Source organism: Gnatocerus cornutus, chromosome 2 (assembly GCF_029298725.1).
Source record: "Gnatocerus cornutus isolate USDA-ARS CGAHR chromosome 2, icGnaCorn1.1, whole genome shotgun sequence".
NCBI lineage: Eukaryota > Metazoa > Arthropoda > Insecta > Coleoptera > Tenebrionidae > Gnatocerus > Gnatocerus cornutus.
In genome coordinates, this window is record NC_142234.1 from 12589382 (window position 1) to 12609377 (window position 19996).

General features: G+C 31.8%; 1 protein-coding gene across 1 annotated transcript; it reads left to right on the forward strand.

Moving 5' to 3' along the window:
- Positions 1-2566: 2566 nt before the first annotated feature.
- On the forward strand, positions 2567-18939 carry Pkc53E (Protein C kinase 53E). The gene is made up of 14 exons (XM_088030956.1): positions 2567-2932; positions 8771-8802; positions 10130-10212; positions 10270-10381; positions 13960-14088; positions 14140-14293; positions 14345-14573; positions 15086-15217; positions 15267-15440; positions 15494-15585; positions 15635-15836; positions 15885-16073; positions 16125-16265; positions 16316-18939. The coding sequence occupies exons 1-14, from the start codon at positions 2754-2756 to the stop codon at positions 16466-16468; spliced, it is 2001 nt and encodes a 666-aa protein (XP_087887082.1). The 5' UTR covers positions 2567-2753; the 3' UTR covers positions 16469-18939.
- The last annotated feature ends 1057 nt before the right edge of the window (positions 18940-19996 follow it).

Here is a 19996-nt window from a genome sequence, read left to right on the forward strand (position 1 = left end):
TGTTTTTGCGATTTCTTTTTCTGATCGCCACACTTTTTTTATTATTAAATAACAATTTCGTTAAAGAGGAATGTCCAATATTTCTGAAACCATTTTTTTAAATCATTAAAGGCATAATTTAGTTAGTTACTGATATTTATAGAGAACTTACGAATCTTGACATTCACCAGATTTCCGAAGTGGTTTGACGTCCGTGAATGATATCTCAAATAGGTTTTTTATGTTTAATTGAGGAGGAACACGACTTTTGCAATAAATGCGTAAGGTGAGATTAAAGTCTCTTTACATTGAAATGGAAAAACAACAAAGATATATTAGCGAAGGTAATTTTAAACGTCAAATCAAAACGCAAGCATTGACTATTGTTGAAGAAATAATTCACTCTATTTTTTATTACAACAAAAGCAAGAACAAAAATATGAAGGAAAAGAGGCCTTGGGCGACTCAAAATGCTTCAGAGTATTTCGAAAACACGATTAACTCAATTGTGTTCATAAAAAGGAGATTTGGGTGATTCAGATCAATGAGTCCTTTAAAAAAGTTCCTAAAATCTAAAGCATTTTCCGAGTGACGTCAGTTGTTCTCAGTTGCCATTCTCGATCCATTTTTATATTTCACACTGTATGAAGCTCAATCATAAATCTATTTTCAGATAATCAATTTTCGGTGGTAACAAGTTACGAGTAAGATTACTGAACAGATTTTTTTAATCGCCTTTGCTTCTGATGTCTGTTGTGTACTGAATCAACATCAAAGTGGTTTTTATGACACTGCAGTAAAAATTATCTGGTTATTGCAGTACTTTTCTTGGAACTAATAAGAATAAGACTAATAATAAAAGCTAAGCAAATGTTATTTGATTTGGTATGTGATTTTTATTGTCGTCAATGTTTGATTGTTATTTACGCTTTGCTGTCCAATTAAATTAAACTAGAATCCTAAATAGGAATAAAACGAATTGTCGATGTTGGAGACAAGCTTCAAGTTATTTGCTATTATTTTTGATGACAAAATAGATCAAGGTCAGCTCTTATTTCATACGTTTTTGCATGACTGGACAACAATTATGAAACTATTTAATTTTAGCTGGAATAAGCAAGTATAATGAACATTCTGTAGAAATAGTAAACAACTTCCACTGAAGCTTTTAATGGTTCTGGAAAAACGATCCGTTTTGTCAATTTATTTGGATACAAATGGGGTTTCATTCAACAAAAGAAGTTTTTTATGTGAAGTAAAATTGTATTTTAGCGTGACCAAGGGTGGAAACTTCCAAATTATAGTTTGAGTTGTAACAAGTAATTTGTTTATTACAATAACACTTCGAAAACCAAATAAAAATACCTCCAATTGATGAGCCCTTCAAGGTAATAAAAAAGATTATGATTCTTTATTGATACAATAAAACTTCATTTTCTTGAGTAAACGAAATTCTGTACGTGTCTACCTTAGCTGTGATTGGTCTGAATCAAAATTCTGCGATTTTTTGAACCGTTACGAATTTATTTGAAATACAAAATTTATGACCATTTTTCTTGCGGAAATGTATAATAAAATTACGTTGGTGTGAAACTGTAAATTTTCTTGCCAAGTTTTAATTAAATTTGGAAAAGCAATTTCAATAATTTGCTTAGTTTAATAGTCAATTAAATAAACCGAATTTACTAGCATTAGATTTGTTATGATATTTTGGACCTCGTCTTTTGTTTTAATATTTTGAGGATTTTAACAGCGATTTGTTACTAATTTCTATGACAAATCTGTTTGGCTACACGCAGTTTAATCTTTTATTAATAATTAACACTGTTTTTTTTTCTTTAAAAGCTTTCTGAACTTTGTTTTTGGCACTGATGAAAGCGTTCACAACCATAAATAACACTTTTTGCGAAAAAAACTTTTTAATTTGATCGAAATTTTCTAGAAAATGTCTCTTTGAGGAAGACAAATACTTTCAAAATTATCCGACTTTTGATGTGTTGCCAAATTTGATATTACGTCAACAATAAATGAGCCAAAATCATAAAATAGTGTCATTTTATATAACATTGTTTTGTATCTAATCCAATTTATGTCCATTTTATAAATATTATTGAATGTGACGAAACTGATTAAAGTGCCTTATATTAAATAGATTGCTTTCTCGGATTATTTCCTTGTTTTCCGGAAAATTCTGCGTAGGTACGATGAGGCATACAAATATTGGTATTCATTATTGACTTACCGATTATTCCTTTTTTTAGCTTAAGCACGATATAATTATAATGTAAATAAATGGACTGATGTTCAGGACAAGCAGTGTTGAATTTTGAGCAAAATCTGTTCGAACTGTCTTCAGATTTGAAAGCTTAATGGATGAGCTTAATTAGCAGTTACTTAACGCTATGTGCAGTTCCTGTAAATCTGAAACGCTTGTGTTCAGCATGTCCTGGAAGGTGAAAAGCAGTGAAAAAAAAGGCAGCGTAAAGGGTAAGGTAAGACCGTAATGGTTTGTTCCAATCGGAAAAGTAATCAATGCGATTGCGCAACGGTACTTGCTACGACATCCATGCTCTAGCTTCGTTTAGCACATGGGTGGGGTATCCTCAGAAAGAGTTCCTGCCAGAACGAAACGGACGTTCATACACAACTGTTGCACCTAAATATACTTCAATAGAATAGAGATACAGGCACCTGAATATTGACATTTGACGGGCAGTGTTCTGTGTGTTGTATTACTATTTTGTATGTTGTTTATTTGATTTAGTTACAAAGTAATGGCTGAAGAAGATTTTAATGACGATGGAAGTGATCTCAATACGAAATTTGGCTTGCGTCTGAAGGGAAGGAAAGGTGCTCTTAAAAAGAAAAATGTGTATAATATTAAAGACCACAGATTCATCCCCCGGTTTTTTAAACAACCAACATTTTGTTCCCATTGCAAGGATTTCATATGGTGAGTCCTTTTTACTCCTTTTTTACATTTTTTATATTAAATTGTTGTTCAAACGTAATTGTTTTTTAAATTATACGAAACTACACACAGTGCGCTTTTTTTTTATTTTATTTAATCCTCTTTATGATTTTTTTCCAAATAAATAATCCGTTTATTGTGATTTTTTAATTGTGTGTTGCATATTCCACCACAAAACGAATAGAGATATTTAAATTGATGTAATTTTTTTCCGCCAGGCTTCAATAATGTACACCTATTTTCGTATTCTGCCGCTTTAAATTCGGGCATGATTAATGATTATTGATCAACAATCAAATTTACCATTATAATTGAATTTGAAATGAACATGAAGATACGAGAGCGTGTCTTTTGTGTTATACGTAAACACGAGTTCTTTTGTTGATCGATTTTAATTGAAACGAACCAGCAGCAGTCGGTATTCTTGAAAGTCTTTTTATATTCAGATTTTATTCGAGGGTTTTCCCACATGCTCAAATAGATCACTGGTTTTATTTGACAAGCTCCCAAGTGTTCAAAAACTAGGATTTATTTAAATTTTGCGGAACAAAAAGATATGGTGGCATATGCTGACATTTTGAGGCATTCGTCTAAATTTTGCAAGTTTTTATCTTATTCTTCTAAGCCGATTTTATTTATTTTGAGCAAAAATTGGTCATTGTTGTTCGTACTAAATGGTATATTATACCTATTTAAAATAAATTTGTTTTCTACGCGGCTACTTAATGTCAACAATGCTAAAGTACGTACATTGGATTCATATTGGTAATAATAAGACTGTGATCTCAAAGATTTAATAATGTTCTTAAGAAGATGAACGCTTGAAATTCTCACTTGCTTGACACAGTGTGGGACGAAGTCGAATCTGATTCAAGACAAAACTCTATTTGTTAGTTGTCACATGGAAATTACTCTCTTTCAGAGGAACTGTATAAATAATACAGCATTAGCATTCGCTTCAAATTCCGTAAAATTGTTCAATAAAAGGAAGTGGAATAAAATATATGTATATGAATCATTTTGGTACATCCAAGAAAACCCAAAAAGTGGAGCAGTTTTAAAATTATTAAATGATTATTCTGAAAAATAAAATATAGTGACCGTAATTGTCAGCAAATATTTAACTTCTAATCTCCTATTATATCCCATTCTTCTACCAAATCAATAAACTTGAAGTTTTATTAAGGCAACCATCTGCATTACATTAAGCACAAACTCTCATTTCAGTTAAATTCGCAGCAAACTGAGAATTTATTTGACTATTTGAGAGGTCATGACTTAGTGACCCGGCGTTTAAGAAAGGGTGATACTGTGCGCAAATAAATTTAACGTCAAAAAGGCTCAGGACCAAGAGGGTCATGTCCTAATTGTATTCACACATTTAACCGTCATCGTAAACATTCTGGGAGCAGTTTAAGGTGTTTTATTGGGGTGTTAATAATGAATATATTAATTTAAGTTAAAATTACACTTGAGCTTGTTTTATTTTCATGTCAAATTCGTTTAAACGCAGGCAGTTATAGTGCGTGGTTCTTTCTTTGTACGTACGTTTAATTCACTTAACCGTTCTTGATGCAATTAACGAAATAAGATGTTCCGGAACGTCCACATTTATTTATGTTGTTTACTAGTTTAGAGTTCTAGTTTTAGTAACTCAATTTTGAATTTTCGGATTCATGAGATTCTGCGATGGAAAAGTAAAAAGCGATTAGTTCTGAAAAGCAGACAGTTTTTTTTAGATCAGAAATGCCGAAATTAGTTCAACAATAAACCAACGATTTTGAATGACCAGTTCCTTGGAAATCACCCTCATGACCTCATGACCTCATGACACGTTATTAGCGCGCTCCTTTTACGCAGAATTTCGCGTTGTATCCAAATTCTAGCTCAAAATTCCTTTATAGCCTTTTATATAGTTATAGCGGATTAAATTTTCGGATAGTGAATTTTTAGTTCCGAAATTTTCAATGCTCAGTATGTCTGAACTACGACATATAGAAAGATGCAGTCTTTGCCATCGTTTTTCTGACGCTCTTCTCTCTAGAATTTGCTCTCAGATTGGAATAAAAATTTGCTACTCAAACGATAAAAAAATTCGTGTTTTGTCCGCCGTTCCGAAACTATTTGAGCTAACGATCTCAGATTTTGAGCTTTTTTTCTATCGATGTATATTTCAAAGGCTCTAAGCATCGTTTTTGCCCTAATAAAATTTCTTAAATATCGCTCCAAAAACACCTTCTGAAAATCTATTTCGGTCAATATCGCGTTTATTTGTGAAATTATGCGTTAAATGAACACCAATAAGTTGAAAGCAAATTCAACTTATTGGTGTTCATTTAACGCATAATTTCACGCGGAATCCAAAATTATACGAATTTTTACCGTACGTCAACAAAAAATTGAGTTATGCCCTTTTGAGATACATGGAAAGATATGTATCCAAAATTCGATGGTCGATTTTCGACCCCGACTATGAAAAAATATATATTTAAAAAAATATAATATTGAAAGAGTATGAAATAAATAATAAAGAATAAATTATTAAATCTGAGAATCTTTGAATCTAAGAACTATTGCACGTGAAAATTTGGATATACCTAATCTTGGATTCTCGAATTCCTGAAAATGTTCAAAATTTTAAATTCATGTAAAAACTGCGAACACTTTTACATTAAATGTTGGCGCAAAATCGAAGAATTGAGAAGGAGGAAATCCAAAAACCAATCAATTAAACTGTTAAAAGAAACGCTTTGAAGTAGACGAGCAGATCTGCCAACATATTTCAAATCCTAAAGCTTATTTTGACACCGTTTGAGCAATCTTGATTGTTTGAAATTCAACAGGGAGTGTCCATTTTTATTACATCAACCAATTTTTTTTCAAAACCGGTATGGCCTGCTCATTTCGAAGTAACTGTATCTATATTTGTAAAGGAACTAATTTGACTGTAAATTTTATCAAAGTGAATCTACACACCTACGTCAATAATAACAGTAAATTTATGTGGTAGATTTTCGGCTTTGGAGCGCCTACAAATTTATTTTTGTTATACAGCGCCAGATAAAAATGTTTCTAATGTCCCGTATGTAGATTTGACATCAAAGAAAAGACTTTTGTATACTCAAACTATCATAATATTGATTGACTCTACATTGTATAATATTGTTATCTTGTATATAGGTACTACAAGAAGTGGCAATTTATGAATGATAACGTTATATGAAGGAAGTTGTGAAGGCTAGAGATAAAAATAGCTCTAGTAACAGAAATATTTGTAAGATTTTTTCCCACAAGAAACTTATTTTTATAAATAATCAAATGTAGGGAACTAGTCGCACACGTACTCAAAGTATCGACCAAAAGCACCGCGTAAACAAAAATGTAGGAGTATATTTGTAACAAACAATAAATATTACGAGGATCTTTGTTTTTTAAAGCATAGCAAAGTGTACGGTATCAGCTTCTGTTGTAAGAAAATGTTTATTTATTCTGAGTTTAACGTTGGTGCACAATTTGTTTTAATAATAAGAAAACAGATCTTATTCAACTGGAACAGCTCAAGTGTTTCTTTTTGAAACTACCTCCGACTCTCAGGATATCTAAAATCTATTTATTTAAATCTCCCTCGAGTGTATCGTGTTGGTTTATTTTGTGTAATTAATAACTTACAACTCACATCCGTAATTTGCGTAAACATATCGCCTACTGGTTGTAAAATGTAGATCTGTGAGTTAATGTTTTAACCTTGTGGTATTTTTTCATATACCTAGAAATGTCTGTCATTTCTGTACATACATCTTTCATTGAAAATTTTATGGCCCGTACGACACTGCCGTTCGTGCTAGAATCATAAAACTTATCTAATACATATTTGAAATTTTCATGCAAAAGTACACAACATGTTTAGTCCTCAATCTAATAAAATCATTGAAAAAATGACTCACACATGTCATGTGTGTCGGTAATTACATCCAATTGACTCATGTTGAAAGTGCTACAAATTGTAAAGTTAAACATAATGACACTGAAGTTGCGATTATCCATATCTAGCATTACTGCCAACGACACATTTACGTCATACATGCCAACGAAGAGCTTTGCATTAAAATTTTCACGACGCGACTTTTACAGTTTATAGTGTTATCACACAAATTTGAATTCTTGGCATGCGAAAGTGAAAAAAGGAATATAGCAGAAGGCTTGCATCCTTTATGATCTGTTCACATGAATTTAACGTGACTAACATTTTAAAGCACGTTTAGGCAATCATGTTGTAGTGTGCTGAAGAAGTAACGCGCGATTTTCGTTGTTTGATAAGTTCCCAAAGGAGAAAGAATCAAATTGTGCTTAAACCGTGTCGACACATCACTTCATGCATCTAAAACTTCTGTTTTAGGAAGATTTTCGTGCGAAGGGATGTAGGAGGCTGGAGATGAAAGATTATAAATCGAAAACCGTTTTAGTTTGTCTTATTCAAAGTTGTGGGTGTTTAAATGGGGGATGAGAGAGTTTTTTTCAAGATCCCTAATTCAATTTGTCCATGTCGTGTATCGGTGAAACGCAATGCAGAACTAGAAACATTTCAAAATTTTTAATAAAATAGTCCCCAAAATTTTCTAATATCTCAAAATTCTTGAGTTCTATTAGCTCGTTATAACTAGATACGATAATGTGGATTTTTACTTAACGCCCTAGGGCCCGAAAATCCCTCAGTAAACGGATGAAAGTGACCGATCGTGCAAAAAAGAGTTTTATGATAGGAGTAATTAATGAAACTCTGAATAATTTGAGTCATGCAAACTTGTATTGTTAGAAAAATGAAGAAATGATTTTTTGTAACAACTTCCTGCTACTCAAAACTGAACGAAGTTTCATTCTTTTAAACTAGGAGTATAATTTTATTGTTAAGCAATGACTTAAGCAAATTTGAAAGATGTATCGTGTGTTAATCCTATTATAACTTTCTTTACATTGTGAATATAATAATACCACACTCACTAATTTGGACGTAGGAATACATTGATCCCTATCTTGGAATAAAATTATTATGTTGCTATTTTTATTGTCGCTTGACAGCTCAAAAGATTTGATAAATTAGTCATAAATCATTTTTTAGTGAATAACAGTTTTCTGCGTTTTTTTAAAATGAAAAATTCCTTGTTCACAATGACTATTTTTATTGCGAGGCGCTTTTTCCTTTGCCAGACTAGAAGTAGAGCAACAAAGTTAGCTAAAACAAATTTTATTTCCTTCGGTAATTCGCATTTTATGACAAGATATCTGTTTACATAACATGAATATAAATGTTTAGTCGAAGAATTTGATCTGTTTAAGTACAGGAGTTCAAAATATACAAAATTATGTTTAACATGTCCTTTGTGCAAATATTATTTCCAGTTTGACATCGAGTTCAAAAAAATGAATACGAATCTGTATTTAGCCGTAATAAAAATACAGTTATAAGCAATTAAAACTTTATGTGACGTGAGTTCGACTAGCCATGAATATTTCAAGCTTGTATCATTTATTGCTTAAAAGGATGGATGATATTCAAGAATCTAAATCAGATTTCATGAGCGTAAATATGAAGATAATATTTAGATCTTTAAACATTTTATTGTTTTGCTTTTTCATGAATCACTTAAGTATTAGATATGTACACAGTTTAATTGCAAGTTATATGTAGAATTTATTACTGGCTATTTTGCATGTGGGATTAACTCCAAAGAGCAAATTGAAGTTGAAAAAGTATTGCATAAACATCATCTCTCAATATTTTTTATAGATAATTGTACCACTCATTCTTGTTTTTTGTTTCAGGGGTTTCGGAAAACAGGGATATCAATGTCAAGGTAATCACTAATATTTACTTTAATGTTTTAATTACCATAGTCGTGATTATTACGGTTGGTGACATTTATGTTAATTAAATGTACATGAAGTCATTAACTACTCTCTGTACGAAAATTAAATCGGTAAAATATATACTTATACATCTAAAAGTAAAGAAACAACACAAAAAAATATTCAGTGATGAAAATAATGTTCGAATTTTGGAGTTGTGTTTAGTGTTACACATATGAAACGATGAAAGATACAAGTTATTGTGTAAACACTTGAAATATCCATTAATTTTGAGTCCTTGTTTACCCATTAGTCCCATTACAAAAAAATTTGTAATTAAAACAGAACACAGAAAACATGAAAAAACCGAAAGTATTTGAGGGAAGACTTCGTTAATGAATGCAAAAATAATATTAATGATTGAAATGACTTCAAACGCTGCGGCTTGAATTCTACAAGAGTCCTAAAGGAAATATCCAGTTGGAACCCTTTGAAGGCGTATAATTCAATGACGCAAGAAAAGCACGAGATTAGAAACAACTATAGAGTTTCGCCTCACAATCAGTGTTTACTCTAAAAGAAAATATGTAACATAAAAGGTTTTGGGATGAAAATAGATTAGGTCTTGAAAAATCTACTTTATGGGCGTCAAAGAAATTTGCTTGGGATGCTCAATGTCTTTCTAACATTAACCAAGGAAAAGCAAAAACTGAATTTTGTTTTTCCCATAAAATTTGAAATTTTGGAAATTTGCATTTTTCATTCGCCAATTTTCGCATAACTCCAACGCCGTAATAGCAATTTTGAAAATTCCAAACTTCATGAAAAATCGACCAAAAATTTATTTTTCATATTGGTACAAAAAAAATAGATGAAATAGAGAGAAAAAATAGATGATGAAAAAACTGACAAATATGAAATATAAAAAATTATACATAGTTTGGTAACCCTATCTTTTAATATCGACTGCCCTAATTAATGAATCGTAAATAAGCAGACAATACACGCTATTTTAGTGATAGCAGTACGTAAAAACAATTAATTAATTAATGCAATCATAATTATTATGAATACAGCTTCAAAATATTTATGTGCTCATATTTCATAAACGAATCTAATAAATTGGTAATAACATAAACTGATATTCTGACACAAATGTGGAATTTCCGCTTTGATGCAATAACGTTTAATTATTTTTGAAAGTATATTATGTATATATAAATAATGTAAAAAATTAAATTATTATTACAAAGCCACCGATAAACCCTAAAATTATTGACTCAATTAGTTTAAAGTGTAAACTCAACAAAAACCAATTTTAACACAATTATTTAGTTTGCAGTTTCGTTGTACACAAGAGATGTCATGAATACGTAACATTTACCTGTCCGGGTGCCGACAAAGGTGCTGATTCTGATGTAAGTATTATGTACTTTGAAAACTCCCGATTGAATAATCCAATTTCCTTTTGACAGGATACTCGTACCCGTCATAATTTTAAGATGCATACGTACTCATCGCCCACATTTTGTGACCACTGTGGATCACTTCTCTATGGTGTGATTCATCAGGGCATGAAATGTACAGGTAATTACTACCCAGCAGTTGACATGTTAGCTTGTACATTTATCATTATTCCCGAAAACAAAAAAAGCAACACATTTATGTTGCATGCGCTGATTTTTTTATTTGCATGGACTTTTCCTTTATCACACAAGTTATTAGCCATAATGCGTCGAAAAGTGCTTTAGGAAATTATAGCTTTCAGAAAAGACGTTATTGCTTGTAATTCCCAGTTTGATTGTTTCTTTTGACAGAATTGAACGCACTTTTGATCGTTTTATTTTGCTACACCTTATAGTGAAAAAACAAAGTGTGGCTGAAATGTCCGGTGGATAATTTTAGGTGCGTGCGTTAAGGGCATAAATAAATATAAAATTATCGACTTATCTGATCTCTAGAAATATACTTCACCTGCAATTAGTTAAAATTATTGTAATTGTAATCGAAATGAAGATCTAATGTCTGAGAAAGCTCACTTTTGTTTGCTTTTAATTAAGCTTCTAATTACTGGATACAGTAGTCAATTAAGAATTTAACCGATTTGTTAACAGTGATAACATTTTAACAACATTCCCGATTTTCTTTTTACATTTTTTAGATTATCATCTCACAGAGCTGATGAAAAAACTCGTGCTCATTAAAAGCATCTCTGCATTTAAGAGACTGCTTAGGAATTCTCATCGGTATTCTTATACATATCAATTAATTTTTTTATTTTTTGTGGCAAGAATTTGAAAACCCCGTCACCGCGTTTATGAACAAATGCTATGAGGTTTTCGTACGTAATTATGGAATTTACTCCTAGACAATGACCGCAGGGAATTTTACCAAACATTCGTTTAATTACAAGTCGAATGGATTGCTGTAATTGAGGAATAACAATTAATCATAAATGAAATGCGTGAACCGACGACATTAATAAATACATTTTAATAGTCGTTCTTGAATAATTTAATGCATTTAACTACTGTGAAAAGAGTCAAAAGAAACATTCAGTTTACATATCATATGATATGAACAACAAATTTGTTCATCATCCACCATTTTCATGATCGCTTGCACTGTAAATAGCATCGCTTGTAAATACACCACATTACAAGGTGATTCATATTTATTGTTTACTAGAGTACAATTTAATAAACAAAATATTTTTTCAAGAAAGGAATTTAGGTGTGGCAAATGGAGAACTTTGCAGTTTTACGTGTGATGTAAAGGCAAGAATTACACGTTAATTCAATAAAAAAATTATCTTTCGTGGAAAAGTCAAAGTCGCACCTATATGAAAAAGCATTTGGTTTACGCTTTGATTCGCACGACATTTATGGTGACCTTATTTTTTCACCATCAAGTTTATTTTTGTCACCTCATTAATAACAAAGTCAGAGACAAAGCCATATGGTTTTTGATGAAACAGATTTTACGCGAATGTGAACTTTTATTGAAATTTACTGCGGGTACTCTGCCAACGAAATATGCATCACTCTGTAACTGTCGATAAATTTTAATTTAATAAATGAAGTGTATAAATATTTATTAATGCATGCTCTGTTTAAGAGATTTTGAAATTCCTGGAGTTGAGATTAATATTAAGATGTAAAATATTAAGAGCATGCATTAAGATAAAAATTTATTGAGAGAACATGCAGTTGACTTACGGCAGATGTATTACTAGTAGTCATCACGCTTTTCATAAGAAGAAGGGTGGATATATGTCTTCAACTGTGTTTATTATTTATTAATTATGATTAATGTTCGAAAACAAAGCATTATTAGCATTGTTAGTGTTCGAATTTAAATTAGACAGTGTTTGTACAACCACTGATCGCAGGTCCAGAGATCATAATCGAATGGAAAACAATGACTTAGCTACGTTGATTGAAGCTGGTAGCCGGTAGCACCGACCGAAGTGACAGGAAAACTGCAACAGGTATCCAATTCAAAATTTAATTAATATCCAGAATTCATTAGGTTAACAAGTAATTTGAGAATTTTTGTTTTTATTTCATTTTAAGTCCACTCTTCTACAATTAACATTCACCTAGGTGAGTCTCTCAATATATAAAACAATACAACGATAAGTTAAATCCACAAAACATAAACCGAAATTTATATACTTGACGATTTTATTGTTTTTGCATTTTGATTGGTCCTTCAAGTTTCAATTTGCGAATAATTATTCCCTTGTAGAAGCTTATGTGTTCGGTACTGTCTATTTATTTAGAAGCTTGAGCTTTTCCTAGTAATTCAATCAAGGGCATGGTATTGACAACTTCTCTATTTTATGAAAGCTAAATGTGGACTTGACACTGGGTTACTTTCGCAGGTGGTTGTTTCGATCCCCGTAATTTTCATCTAACTTCATTGAATAAATCTCTTGCTAATATTCACGTTTTAAACAGACAAGACGACACTCCACCCAAAAGAACAAATTTATATTTCCGTCTGTCTACTTTAACACGAGGAAATTCTATTCCAAACATTACTCCAATCAATAAAACCAGGCAATAAATTGAATCTGCTTTATGACGAACATCCCAAATTTACACATTTCTTTTCACTAGTCGTATTGAATCAAAAACCTTCACAATTGAACGAATTTAGGCCAATTTTCGTAAATACCCAACATGTATTCAAATTTCCTGGCATCATTTGTTGGCAGACAACTTGTAAATTTGTTATATGAATATGTGTAATTAATTTGAACTTTGGGAATATTGTACCGCAAGTTTAATTATATTCATTACTGTAGAACGATGTTACAAGCGAAGAGAAGCGCTCTTAATTGTGTTTTTATTAGTTTAAATTATTTTCAACCGAATTGGACGACGCAGTTCTAGTTGCATTTTTTTAAGCTTTTTAATTAAAAATTAATGAATGAGGAATAAGACGATCTCTGAAAGACTGGCATTTTTCAAAGCAAAATTTTTTTTAGTTCCGCACGCAATTTACAGCTGCACCTTATGGCACATTTGGAAATGTTATGAAGTGTTGCATATTTAACTTTATTTATTATAATTTTTTAATTGTCTCCTTGGGAAATTAAGCAAAATCTAAATGTATTTTGGAGGTAGCATAATATAAAAAATCTACCAAGTCAACATTGCATTTTTTCTTGTCACATGCTTTTCAATACAAATATTAATCTAATCAATTTTACCAATCATTTCTAAGCACTGAGCGTTCACTTCATGCTTGTTCATATGGTGACGAACTTGACAAAAATATCTAAAAACAAGTAGATTTTAGCTCTTTGGAATAAGCCTAATAGCTCGTAGAAACATATTTCTATTTGTAAATAACCGCTTGTCGCGGTCTGTACATGATAATCTAGATGAGAATTGCATCTCTACCTTGTCGTCTTTTCAGAGAAATTCACTTACAACTTGAGCTTTTTGCTTTTAGTAATGATGCCTGCTTTCTATGACAAGGAATACTCTTGTACTACAAAGTGCACATAAGCTTTCATAAAGTAAACGCTCTCGTATTTTCTGTCCTACCACATTTTTTATCCTATTAAAAACAGATTTTCTCACTTTCAATTGGTTTTATTTTATTACAAAGAAGTTAGAAATAAGAAAAGAATAATTACTTTAACATTCCAGCATGTGATATGAATGTTCACAAAAGATGTGAGGAAAGTGTTCCTAATTTGTGTGGTTGTGATCATACCGAGCGTAGAGGAAGAATTCAGTTGAAAATGAGTTATACAGGACATAAACTAAGCGTTGAAGGTTGGTACTCTCATGATCAAAGTTTTTCATTTACTTAATGCTTTGCGTTAGTTGTAAAAGGTCGAAATTTAATTCCAATGGATCCCAACGGACTGAGTGATCCTTATGTTAAAATTAAGCTCATTCCCGATTCAGATAATGTTAAGAAGAAAACAAAAACCATCAAATCCAATCTAAATCCCGAATGGAACGAGACGTTGACATTGTAATATTCCACTCTTTCTATTGATCATGTTTTTCATTTATACTGCCCTAGTGAGTTGAAACCAGAGGACAAAGATCGTCGTTTATTAATTGAGGTCTGGGATTGGGATCGCACATCTCGTAATGATTTCATGGGATCGCTTTCATTTGGTATTTCGGAAATTATTAAAATGCCACCGGTTGGTTGGTTCAAGCTGTTAACTCAAGAAGAAGGAGAATTTTATAACGTACCAGTTCCTGAAGAAGGCGTTGATTTGGCCACAATCAAAACGCAAATGAGGGTAAGAACTTAGTCGTCGTTATTAAAATAAAGAGAAAAAAAAATAAGTACATATCGAGTCTTCAATCTAACAAAGTACTTACAATTGTAATTGCACGCACGGTTATAAAAAAAAAATCAATTACTGCTGGCAACAAACTGTTCGATGCTTTCAAGGCTGTTTTCTACAAATCATGTTTTATTAAAAACTTGGATCCAGAAGGAGCGAACTTGAAATAAGATTTGTTCGGAAATGATTTCTTGATTTCAGATCATACAACGGGCTTGGAGTTGCCACAAAATTACTAGGCTGATGCTGTCAATCGATTGAAAAATATTTATAAATGCTACACAAGATATTTTAATGTTCTATAATTGTTATTTCACCGCTCATTAGCCTTTTTATGACCTAGTGCGACTCATTGTTCATTGTGATTAAATTTCTCGAACTTAAGTGGTTTCAACGTGATCAGTGCTTTTCAATTATAATTATGATTTATTTGTCAAAGCACTAAAGGAGTTTGCCCTTTTTAGAAAACGTCAATCACAAAGAAACCTTCTATAACTGCAGACAAAGACGTACCTCACAACATGGGCAAAAAAGATATTATTAGAGCAACAGATTTCAATTTTCTTATGGTATTAGGTAAAGGCTCGTTCGGAAAAGTAAGTCACGTTATTCCTTTGTGTCCTTGTGTAATTCTGCTTTTTAAAGGTTATGCTCGCGGAAAGAAAAGGAACAGACGAACTGTACGCAATAAAAATTTTAAAAAAAGATATTATTATTCAAGACGATGACGTCGAATGCACCATGGTTGAAAAACGTGTCCTAGCTCTCTCTAACAAACCACCTTTTCTAGTTCAACTTCATTCATGTTTCCAGACAATGGTATTCAGTTCTATTTATTATTTATAGCAATAACACAATAAACATTGTTCTAGGACCGGCTCTATTTTGTAATGGAATATGTAAATGGAGGCGATTTGATGTTTCAAATTCAACAATGCGGAAAGTTCAAGGAACCAGTCGCGGTGTAAGAAACGCGGAATTGATATAAATTGAGTGTTAATTAAAGCTTGTAGGTTTTATTCCGCGGAAATCGCCATCGGTTTGTTTTATTTGCACACCAGAGGAATAGTTTACCGAGATTTGAAATTGGACAACGTGTTATTAGATCAGGATGGTCACATCAAAATCGCCGATTTCGGAATGTGCAAAGAAGGGATTACAGGGGATAAAACCACCAAGACTTTTTGTGGAACTCCGGATTACATTGCACCTGAAGTACGTCTTATTCAATTTTGTTCGTCTCATGCTATTTTAAAATTCTAGATCATTTTATATCAACCGTACGGAAAATCCGTCGACTGGTGGGCTTATGGAGTTTTACTATACGAGATGTTAGTGGGCCAACCACCGTTTGATGGAGAAGACGAGGAAGAATTGTTCGCAGCCATCACAGATCACAACGTCAGTTATCCGAAAGGTTTATCCAAAGAATCGAAGGATGTTTGCAAAGGAGTAAGTGGAAAAATATTACGTACGTGATGTGCTCAACATTCACACTTGCAGCTTTTAACAAAGAATCCAAATAAAAGACTCGGCTGTGGCTCTCACGGTGAAGAAGATGTACGCGCTCATGCATTCTTTAGACGTATTGATTGGGACAAAATTGAAAATCGAGAAGTTCAACCACCTTTTAAACCGAAAATTGTGAGGAAGCCGCAGGGAGAGAATGTTTCATTTATCATGATCTGTTTTAGAAACATCGCAAGGATGTGAGTAACTTTGATAAGCAGTTTACTTCGGAAAAGACAGATCTGACACCGACGGATAAATTGTTCATGATGAATTTGGATCAGACGGAATTTATGGGCTTTTCGTTTCTCAATCCGGAATTCATTCAACATGTTTAAATGTTCGTTCATGTTTAAAGGAAGTATGTTTATTTCTGTGAGAACTTTAGGATAATTATAGATTCATTATTACATACATAGATATCTTTAGCAATTTGCATTTCAGTTGTTCTTGATCTCGTTCTAATAGTATTGTGCATTCTCTGTTCATTAAACTGGAGTCTATTTTTCGTACGGTAATACTTAAAGTAAATCTAAATATAACTATTGTGCCAAAGGTAAATGAATAAATAACTAGTTTGTGTTATATACGTAAAATTTTTAATGAATTAGCGATAGTGTTTTTGAACACTGATATAATTTACGGGAAGTGACGACAAGCGTTGTCAAAAATCTGCTGGAAATATTCTTTAATTATTGGCTTAATGTATAAATGTATATAAGTATATAAATATATGATTCTACTGTACCATTTTAAACATATCAACTCTTCTACCTGTTCAATGTCTGAAAATTTTCTCAAAAATTACGTCTAAACTAATAATCGCAAATACTTGTACTTCCCATCAAAAATGCAAATGTGTTTTTCATGTTTCTTAGTTTTTAGTACGTTTGGTAGTAACATCAAGTTAATGTACTGCCATAACCATTTACCTGCTTTTTATGTGTAATATAAACGTTTAATGTGATGTTAAAAGCAAATTGACAATCTATTTTTAAGAGAGAACAAGTATGATATTGTAAATTTTAAGCATTCCAGATAGTCGATCGCTTACTTTATGCAACATTCCTAGAGATCAGAATGACTGTTATGCAAATTATCAGTTTTGTAGGTAGATTATCTCGTTTTTACTATCGACTCTGGCACTCCTAGATACTGTTATTATTGTAATGATAATATTGTTCACGCGTCTTTTTCTTACAGTTCTTCCAGTCATTACAAATGACGTAATTTGTGAATGTAGCAAATTTATAAGAATATATCAATAATTATTGTAATTACCATGAATATGTACCTATATATTTCTCTAAGAAGTAACTTAAATCAACGTAAGTATATGCGACATCTAAAATTTTAAAAATGAATAATATATTTTATTAAAATAATGCGATTCGGAATTATGTGCTGTATTTACAATAAATTGGAGCTAGTATTCAGAAGACAACAGATTTATTTTTACCAGAGCGTCTCAACCTGCGGCAGTTTATTTCTGGACGCATTGTCCTAATTTCTGGAATCTATTTCTTTACCACGAGCCAAAAGGTTGCTATCTCTGGAATTCTGTTTATTTCGGGGGCTCATATAGGCATTAATAAATTATGCAAACTAATTTGATAATTTCGAAAAATTGGAGTTTAATATTAATCCGTTTAATTCGGATCTAAGAAAATTGAATGAAAATAAAATAAGGTGAAGGCAAGCTTTCCTAGTGTAGAGCGAATGAAACTTAGAGTTCTCTTGTTGAATTATCATAAGTAGTTGTATATTGGAAATAAAATCTATACCTACTTCGTTGATAAAGAAAAACTAAATTTATATATTGTACTAAAGAAACTAAATTGTTAAAGCGTTTGCACTAATCTAAGGTAGTTAGTGTAAAATTGATCTCAAAAAAGAAATTTTACTGAACATGCCTATATGAACAGAAAGTAGATGTAATAACAGGTTTCAGTTACGTAAAGAAAAATTAATATTATGAATGGATAAAATTGGCAATATTATTATAGGTACTCCTATTTAATGTCATTTTTCTTGCATGGTTAATCAAAAGATCACGAAAATTCTTGGAAAACTAGAATAAGTTAAATACATACATGCTAAACAACAGATAGCGCATGTAGGTAATTTGAGAAATGCTCACAAAATTCGCAGTAGTACGAAAAAGCCATTCACGAGCAGGGATATTATGTTGTGAGTTTGTGATTTGTTTTTCCCGTCTTATTAGAAAGTAATATAAGTGTGTTGTTATTAAATATTCTGTACATTTTATTGTTACCCTGGAACGTGTTAAACCACCACTATCCGAGGATATAATTTACCCTCAGTATTGTTACAAAGATTTGGTTGTATTGTAATGTAAGCCCTGCTATGTAATTAACAAACATGAATTTGTGAACGCATTATATCTTGCCAATTTACACCTACCCTTTATCATTCTGTGGTGCTAAGCAATTAATTTTCTTATTGTGTTGTAAACAACTTTTTAATATGACTTGCAAATGTGGAATTTGACGCAACACCACCAAATCTTTGTTTCATTTTATTATTCGATCTTGACTGTTTTATTTCACTAATCGTTCATAAAATCAAAAATATTAAGTTGTGTTCTTTAAAGGATTGGTGTAATCGGCTTTAATATAAGTGCATGTGACATTCTAGTCATTTACATAAAAAAGCTATCTAGTCTCGTAATATAATGGTCTAAGTGATCTTTTTGATATAATCTGTTTACTGTTAGAATCTAATTATGTAATAATTCTTGTTGTAACCATTACTTATTCATGTATTATAAATTATACATCAATCAGAATCATTTTTTGTTGCTATTTCCTATGAGGGTCGATCTCAAATACTCAAATTCTAACATATTTTTCTAGGAAAAGTGAAGGAGAATCCCATCTAATAAATCAAATAAATCTATGATTAGGTACCCATTCAAAAGTACAAGAATAGCGACTAGAGAGAATTAGAAATGAATGAGATGAAACTGCAACCATCGCCTGCCACATCTATCGAACAACTTTTTCGTTTAGGTTCGATAATGAATACTTCGCTGTTACTATTACTTATTATTTCTATAACACAAAAAGAAGTTATTAAACCCAGTACCCACTTGCTCCCCATAGGGTTGAGAAGATAAAGTTAAATGGAAGTGTTGTCAACATCGTTATCATCCATACAACGATTTTGGGAAAATCCCGAAAGAATAATATTCCGTTGAAAAATTTGTACGATTGATAAGCAAAGTCAGTTATCGGTCAACGGTGGTTCAAACAAGCTTTCAGAACACACTGGACCAACCTCAAAAAACAAATCCGTGTTAAAAACCCAGTGAAAATATCTGTGTACTGATTAAAAACTGCTTATCAAAAATCGATTAAAGATATAAATTGTGTGACCGAAAACACAACAATAAATCCGTCAATTTTGTTTACCTATTATTCACAAAAAAATCCTGTTGTAAGTCATGTCATCAGTTCTCATGAGCACGGAGAAATTAATTTCTCGTTATGCTCTGATAATGAAACGCGCTCATTAGTCGTTCATTCATTAAAATGACAACAGTGTATACTTTTGATTGATTGTGAGGGTTATTCCATAATGATAACAGGAAATCGTATGTTTCGTGAGGCATTTGAATGAATGAGATAACCCCTGGATTACCCGCAACTATTTTTACTTGTCAAGTGGAAAATACTTCCTACTGTCCAATTTACTGGAATGTGATGTACAAATAAAATGTGATCGGGATTTGTGCCGACATTTCAGAGACTATATGATGATACTAAGAACTCAATTTGATTTGTGCTATAGCACATGTCTTATTGAAGGTGTCCACTTGATCGTGATGGATTGCCATAAGCAAA

Bases quoted from the DNA above. Each gene is read 5' to 3' on its own strand.
- Pkc53E (XM_088030956.1), top strand. From the start codon at position 2,754: ATGGCTGAAGAAGATTTTAATGACGATGGAAGTGATCTCAATACGAAA. The intron at 14,089-14,139 runs GTTGGTACTCTC...GCTTTGCGTTAG, and splicing joins ACATAAACTAAGCGTTGAAG to TTGTAAAAGGTCGAAATTTA. The intron at 15,441-15,493 runs GTATTCAGTTCT...ACATTGTTCTAG, and splicing joins ATTCATGTTTCCAGACAATG to GACCGGCTCTATTTTGTAAT.